The 8,045-nt window shown below is 58.4% G+C and overlaps 1 protein-coding gene across 1 annotated transcript; it reads left to right on the top strand.

The window, feature by feature from the left end:
• The first annotated feature begins 598 nt into the window (after window positions 1-598).
• Window positions 599-1,645, top strand: LOC129391869 (C-Maf-inducing protein-like). Its single transcript, XM_055082862.1, has 2 exons — window positions 599-1,085; window positions 1,455-1,645. Exons 1-2 carry the CDS (start codon window positions 789-791, stop codon window positions 1,509-1,511), a joined length of 354 nt encoding a protein of 117 aa, XP_054938837.1. The 5' UTR covers window positions 599-788; the 3' UTR covers window positions 1,512-1,645.
• The last annotated feature ends 6,400 nt before the right edge of the window (window positions 1,646-8,045 follow it).

The raw sequence follows: 8,045 nt of genomic DNA, 5'->3' as shown, positions 1-8,045 counted from the left end.
TCCGTCGGGCCGGCGGGCCGCGCGGCTCGGCACCGGCCTGGGCACCGGCGGGGGCGCGGCTCGCCGTGACGTCACGCGCCCCGCCCCCGCGGCCCCCGCCCACTCCCCAGGTTCCGGGCGGGGCGGGACCGGGCCTGCCAGGGCTCGCCCGCCCCAGCCCCCTCCCCGGGGGCCGCCCCCTCCCGTCGAGCCGCGCCTCGGCCCCTCGCGTCCCCGCCCGGCGGCGGACTCCGCCTGCGAGAGGCCGAAGCCGCGGCGGCCGCCGCCGTTGCCGCCATTGACGTCAGAGGGGCGGGCACATGACCCCGCGGGGACCAATCGCGCGGGCGCCGAGCGGCTTCTGCAATCTCTCAACTGAGCCGGCCCCCGCGGCCCCCGCCGCACACTCGCCCGCGGACGGCCGCCCAGACACACGTACTGTACACACGAGCGGGCGGCGGGGCCGAGACACGCCCGCCCGCGCGGCCCCCGCTCGCCGCCGCCGCCGCCGGGCCCCCGGCCCCCCCGCCGGCGCTGCCCCGCTTCCCCGCCCGCCCTCCCCTCCGCCGAGCCGGTCCGGCCGCCGCGAGCATGCATCCGACGAGCTAGGAGGAAGCCGGAGCCCCGCAGGAAGGACCGAGCGCCGGCCGCCCGCCCGGGCCCCTCCCCTGCGGGGCGCCCCCAGCCCCACACCCCCCCACCTTCCTGGGGGGTGGGGGGGTGCGGGACGCCGACCGGGGGCCCCGCCGCCCGGGCAGCCGGGACAGCCCCTCTCCCCGCCCCCGGCCCCCTTCCTGGCCCGGCCGGCCATGGATCTGACCAGCACCTCGGGCGGCGGCGATTCCCGGCAGATCGAGGAGACCAAGCCGCTGCTGGGGGGTGACGTGCCGGCCCCCGAGGGCACGAAGATGGGCGCCGTGCCCTGCCGCCGGGCCCTTCTGCTGTGCAACGGGATGAGGTACAAACTGCTGCAGGAGGGCGACATCCAGGTCTGTGTCATCCGGCACCCGCGGACCTTTCTCAGCAAGATCCTCACCTCGAAATTCCTGAGGCGCTGGGAGCCGCACCACCTAACGCTGGCCGACAACAGCCTGGCGTCCGCCACGGTGAGTCGCTCTGCGCGGCGGCGCACTTGCACCCCCGCGCCTCCCCTCGGGGCCCGGGAGGCGCCCCCTCCCACCGGCTGGCCCCTGCCTGCCGCTGCACCTGGAGCCCGGGGCCTGCAGGGCGCCGGGGGGGCGGGAAGAACCGGGCGCCCCCCTCCTGGCCCGGGCTCCGGACTGGATTGTGGAATCCGAAGCTCTGCCCTGCCGGCGGGCTCGGGGAGACCCTTAGCATTATGGAGAGGATCTGGCCCACCCCGGACTGAGCATTTGGGTACCTCCGGGCCCAGCGCTTGTGTTAATTACGGATGGGACCTTGGGATAGAACCCCGAGGCTGGGCCCTGATGGTGGTGGGGTTCCCTTTCGGAAAGCACATCTGGATCTGCGGCGGATGGGAAAACAAAACAACCAGAAAAAAAAGAAAATAAAGAAACCCAACAACCTCAAAACCCCAAAACCCAAAGAATTTCCAGAAGCCAGTTCCTTTCTTTGCTCTCTACCCGTCTTTTTCCTGCCCGGGCTGGCAGGCAAAACTGGGTGCTTCCCTTTCTGAAAAAATTTCACTGGCACACTGGGAGGGTGGAAGTGGAGGGGGAGGGGGAAGGAGAGGGGGCAGGGGTCCTGGGCTATCTCCTCCCCACGGGGGGCAGTCAAGTTTTAGTGCAGAAGCTGGCCTGTGGGGTTCTGGTCTTGCATTGTCTATGCAGTATTGTATACGTGTGTTTTGTTGCTATAGGTTTTATTATGTTATTGTTACTGTTTTAAAATACATGGCTGGGACTGGGTCGCCTTCATGAGAGGGAGAGAAGTCATCGATCTGTTTCTGAAATCAAATCTGCAAGGTGGAGAGAGAGGGCTGTGGTGGGGTCGCAGCGGGGGAGGGTGGCGGGCAGGAGCCGGAACAGGATGCTTTGTGTTTTGAAACAAGGACAGTTTAAAGCACCAGCTCTGCTTGGGCCTGAGCCTTGCTGTGAGGGGGTCCCGTCCTCTATGGAGAGGTGGCAGGTCTTCCCCAGAATGCACGCTCCCCTCTGGGGCAACCGTGATCCGGTTTACTAAGCACGGTGGTCGGGGCGGGGGCGCTGAATCTAACGCCTGCCCACACCTGTGCCAAGAAAACCCAGCCAGGAAACAGGGTGTCGCTTACATAGCATGTCACAAACGTGTAGCATGTGCAGACATTTCCCCGGCATCCATGTTCCCTTGGCAGTGTGTCACAGGCTGTGACACATGCTCCAGGGAATGGGGAGGGGGAAAAGTTAGCAGAAGAAACCATACTCCTCGAAACAGCTCCCCCCCGCCCGCCCCCCAGGGCACTGAAGCACACGAGGACTTTTATTCTGAATTTTGGGTCCGACGTACTCAGAACACCTATTTTTTCTTTCCTGTGGGCACATTGGTGCAATCTGCAAAGGCTGCTTTCTCGGGGAGGATCCCTGGTTGCCGAGAAGCGGTCCAGTCCCAGTCTCAGGCTCGTGCACGTTCTCAAACCTGTCCCGAGCCACAGGCCTTGGCGTCTGGCTTTTCATTTGATGGAGGGAGAGCCTCAGAAAATTCGCCAGCGCGCAGTGTTTCAGATTCAGGGAGGAACCGGTGTCCTCAGTAGTTCCCTGCCTGGGATCAGCAGCCTCCAAAACTGGCTTCCGAATTTTCCCCTGGCGGGGGCTGGGGAAGCTTTATTTTTCTTTCTGTCACCCCTTAAAGTGAAGGGGAGTTGGGGGGGAGAAGATGGCTGGGAGGCAGAGTGACCCTCCGTGGGAAGGACAGGCCGAGCTCTGTGCTCCCCCGGGAGAAGCCAGGAGCTGTGCTGCGCTGCCCACGGCTGGGGGAAGCCAGCTTTGGAGGCTCAAGGTGCCCCTCCCCCTCCCCCAGTTTACCTCTGATTGCTCAAGAGGTGTCTGTTTGAGAGAGAGAGTGGGGAGGAAGGGAGCCTGAAGCCATGCGCTGGCTTCTCAAGCAGCCAGGGGCCCCGGCACCACCTTCCCCAGCCGTGGTGGGTGGCACCTTCGTCTGCTTGGGCCTCTCTGGAGAGGAGCCGTGATTTTCTGGACTGGGGGCCGAGGGCCATCCGTGGCACAAGATTTGTCTCAGCAGAGCCTTGCTGTGGCGTTGGGAAGCGAGGAGGGAGGAACTATGCGCGAGTGTCCAATGGGCTGTCCCCTTTCTCCGCCTGTCGCCTGTCGGCGAGCCCCTCGGGCAGGGCAGGGAGTGTCCTTACATGTGGCCTTGGTGGGCTCCGGTGGGGTGCACGGCCCTCCCTGCCTGCGCCTGTGAGCGTGGAGCGGGGGCTGCTGAGGCCGTGGCCTCCAGGGCAGGGGTGTGCACGGCACCACCACTGGAGACCCGTCCTGAGACACCTGGTTGTTGGTGTGTCCGGCCCCCCGGGAAGCAAAGCAGGCCCCTCAGGGCTCTCCCTGAGGCCCGGGCATTATGTAATCTGTCTGCATTTTACTGTGCTGCCCAAGCACTCAGCTGAGAAATGTGAGCCCAAATGAAGCAAAGGTGACTCTGAGTGCAGTTCAGTACGACGGAAAGCTCCATGTGGCCCGGCCTCGAGCTGTCGGCTGTATCAGGTGTTTTGTCTTGGTCCTGGCCTTGCATCAAGTGTAGGTCATCCTTTTGTTAAGCCCTCCACACGGCCCACCTCAGAACCATCTGGTAATTATCTGGTTAACTGTGTGGGCTTCAGGCACAAGACTCAGAGTGATTGATCTGGATTCAAACCCATAAACAAACCAAACATACCCTTTGCCCAAACCGTCTTCAGGGTCTGTCTGCATTGATCCAGTCAGTTGGTAGTCAGAGCTACAGGCCAGGCTTCCAGGACCACAGCTGCATCAGGCCTGGGTGGAGGCGTCCCGGGGCTCTCAGTCCCACCTGGCAGGCGGCTCCAGCTGGGTACACCCCCCCAGGTGGACAGACCTCTCTCCATTCCCTGCCTGGGAGATGGGCTCAGCCTGGGGCCCCGGGGGGCCAGCGGCCTCACTGCCTGGCCTGGCTGTAAACTTTGCCTTCTCCGGGGTCAGGTTGGAGCTTGCCCCTGCGCCTATCTGCTCGGCCGGTTACTGATTAAATCCTTGCAGAGTCAACAGTGCCTGACATGGTCGGTGACAGCGCCGGGCCTGATGCGCTCTGTGCTGGAGACTTTGGATCCAGAAGACTCATAAACAAAGGAGGAAACACAAAGGCGCCAGTGACCCTGCTGCCCTGAGAGGGGACTGGGAGGCGTCCGCCCCTCCCCGGGGTACACACGGCCGCACCTTGCCAGCGGAAGGGCGCATCTGCCCAGGCTGTGGCCTGGACGCCGCCGTTCCTCATTCCCCTTTCGCGTCCACACTTCCCAGTCCCCGGGCCTCCCTGTGCTTTTCGTGGTTGCCAACCACGGTGTCGGCTGTAGCCAACCAAGAAGGTTTGGGTCCGTGGGTCCAGAATCCATTTTGCCGTTCTCGTGTCTGGGCTGAATTTGATCACCTGCTAGCTAGGCATGTTTGTCCTCTGGAAGAGGGCTTTGTCCGTGTGCTTTGTCTCCTCCGCACCAAAGAAGTACGAATCAGCTGCTTACCTTTTATTTTACCTTATTTTTTTTTAGCATGTAGCACGTGGCATCTCAGAATGGGGAGGGTCCAATCGGATCAAACAGGGGTGAGAGCACAGGCACAGTGGCCTTGACTTGTTTTTAAAATTTTCACCACTCTGCTGCTTCAATTGAAATGTCTCTGAGCTTTCTGTTGTGGAAAGGAAAAGAGGAGTCACCTCAGTTCTCGTCGGTTTCTTTAGTCTGGTGTTTTCTTGGGGGCGGCAACCTAATGAACTTGGACTTATGCTTAGGAAGCACCTACTGGGTGTCAGAGTGCTGCATTCATCCCGATGGTGGTTTCCCCTTGGGAATTAAAATCTTTGTCCTCCCGAGTAGTCAGAAGTCCCGTGGGAACTCGCCTGTGTGCACACGTACACGTGTGTTCATTTCTCCGCTTCGTCACTTACACCTCCTTTGTGCCGGTCCTCCCCGCCTTTGATTTATGTGATGTTTTTTCGTGGCATAAATAAACACAAAGAATTTTTTTTTCTTTCAGTGCCATTTGTCATAAGATTTTGGAGTATATTAAATTTGTTTCCCAGGTTACTTGTCTGATTGGAGGTGGTGGAGGGGAGGGGCTGAGACAGAAGCAGAGGAAAAAATCTGAATTCTCTGTAAACAGCACACGTGGTCTGCCTTCCCCAGGCTGTAATAAATAAGTGCATTTTAAGGAGGGAGTAGTTTTGATGCTGCCATTCTCCTGGCGCAATCCGAGACGCCTTTTCTAGCCGCTGGCAAAGTTGTACCAGTCCAGGTTGAAGGTGTCTCGCTCGCTGCTCATGGCTGGGCTTTGCTGCCGAGCTGGCTGGGGCTCCGTGGCCCACAGGTGGCTGTGTATAGTGTTGCCCGCTCCTCTGTGCCAACCGGGGAGCCCGCTGACTCACCTGGCAGTGGGAGAGGGCATTTCTGGGGCACCACGTCCGGTGAGGCTTAGGGGGAGCCTGGTGGCCGTGTCATCCTAAAAAACCGAAGCTCTCTGAGGGTGCCTCACTCCCAGCCTCAGTTTGGCCCACATGGATGGTATCCCGTTGGTGTTTTGGAGGAATGAACATCCGAGATGGTCAAGTTACGCCTTTGATTAAAGGATCAAGTGAGATTCAGCAAGGCAGCCTAATGGTTCACGGTGTCTCCACCGTGGGGCAACACAACGGGGTTTGCTGCCACTTGCACGGGGTCTGGACTCTGAGGTTACAGCTTCCTGGCTGTGTGACTTTTGGAACGTTGCTTTCCCTTGCCGGGGCTTGCTTTTCCTCCTAGAGGGTGGGATAACCCTACCTCATGTACAGGGTTGCTGAAACGATAGGGGATCGCTCAGATTAGCACCTAGCAGGACGGCCAGCACACAGTAGGGGGATGACAAGAGGCCTGTGTTCCACTTGGAGTTTTCCTAATTACCCTGAGAGTGCTTCAAGAAATTCTGCCCAAATGCAAGGGATTATTGCTACTTAAAAATGGCCAGTCTCCAGAGGAAAGTCTCCTGAGATGAGCGGTGCATTTGGGAAAGTTAGGGGTATTTAGTGGATCTGGTATGTATGAAAGCAATGAAATTGTTGAAAGCAGTTTAAGAAAAATTTCTCAGGGGGCACAGTCTAGTTTCTTTAAAAAGAATACAGAACTCTTTTTTTTTTTTGGAAAATTGAAATAATAACGTCCACATCAAATAAATTCAGATGGTACAACAAGGCATATAAGGGAAAATGAAGCTTCTCTCTTATTCCACGGGCCTATGGCCCCTAGTTCTCCTCCTCGCAGGCCAGCCCTGCATCTGTGCTGAGCATTCTGGGCGTCTGCACCCAGTTCTGTGCCTTTATTGTTCATTGGACGGTGTGTTTTGGCAGTCATTCTGGATCTGTGCCTACACAGCTGCCCTTCCCTGCTGCATGGCGTTCCATCATAGAGGGGCACCATAATAATGTAGGTAGACCATCCCCTATCACTGGACATTTAGGTTAGCCCCAGGCTTTTGCAGTTTCCTATGGGACACTTTCCACTTTGATTGAGTGGAGTTGTTTGTGTTTTGATAATTTGCATGTTTTTTGCCTACTTCTTTGGTGAGTGTTAAAATATTTAGTCCCACAGTGCTTTGCAAGGGTGAGCTGACCCTCCCTCAGAGGGGGGAAGGGCAGTGCTGCCTGGGGTCACTGCGGTCTGGAGTCATGCTTGGGTCTGGCTCACTGTCACTGGCTAGGGAGCCTCCTGAGGGTCTGGCCCCCCAGCCCCACCAGGAACTGGTTGGGGGCTCCGGCCAGTCCCGCTGACCTCTGCCCCAAGGACAAGGGTCTGCATGGCCAGGAGGGCTGTTTCCTGCTGCACCTGAGAGCATCGTTTTTGTCCCCAGGCTTCCTGCTTCCCCAGGATGGAAGCCAGGCCGCCTGGCCCCATGGTAGAGAAAAGGAGGAAGTGACAGTGTCTCTTCCCTGCTCCTGGCTCTGGTGACAAGGCACCCACTGCCTTCAGCGGGCCACCGAGGGAGGCTGTGTGATGTTGAAAGGAAGCTCGGCTGATACCAGCACAGCCCTACAAAGGGTGATGAGGCGTGTGTCTGTGTGTGTGTGTGTGTGTGTGTGTGTGTATGGGGGAGGTGTTCATGTCTACTGAGGCGAAGGGGACCACAGAGAACATAGTTTTGGTGCTGCAATTGATTGTTGTGCTGAAACTGAATGTCCAGTAGCCATTTCTTTACACCTGCCAGGTACCGGTGTCTGGGGTGTCAGGAAGGTGGATGGAGGAGGACAGCCAGTCGCAGCAGAGGGGTCAGACAGGCAAGCTTGAATCCTGCCCTTGCAGCGTCCTAGCTGGTGGGTGACCTTGGGCAGGTCACCTAACCTCCCTCCTTATCTGTGAAATTCACATTCTGGGGACTTCCTTTTAGCATGATGTCAGGATTAGGTGGAGTAAGGCATGGCAGTTCATCCAACAGATAACTATCACTGTTTGTAGGCACTTTGAGGAAAACCAGTCCCTGCCCTCCTGGACTGGGGTAGGTGACAGACAATAAACCGCTGAATAAGTAATTATAAAATCTGTCTGGCCCCGGAGGAAACAAAGCAGTGGTGGGTGGGGTGTGCGGGGCTTGGGGACCAGGAGCCTTGCTGCTCTGCACATGGTGTTCAGGGAAGGAGATGGTATCTAGTGGGGGAGCATTCTTGGCAGAGAGGATGGCAAGTGCAAAGGCCCTGAGGCTGGACCGGACTTGGAGATCACCCAGTGAAGTGCCCGGATCTTAGTAAATGCTCTACAGTTGTCATCACCCCTGCCTTCCAGGAGCTGTTTTCATCTATTAAAAAATAGTTATGAGCACCCAGAATGTGCTAGGTGCTGGGCATATAGGCAGCTCCCTGCCCCATGGAGCTTCCTTAGTTTCTAGCACTTCTGGGGTGTGTGC

This window comes from Physeter macrocephalus, unplaced genomic scaffold (genome assembly GCF_002837175.3).
Source record: "Physeter macrocephalus isolate SW-GA unplaced genomic scaffold, ASM283717v5 random_333, whole genome shotgun sequence".
In the NCBI taxonomy this organism is placed as follows: Eukaryota; Metazoa; Chordata; class Mammalia; order Artiodactyla; family Physeteridae; genus Physeter; species Physeter macrocephalus.
This window is presented reverse-complemented; position numbering and strand designations above follow the sequence as displayed.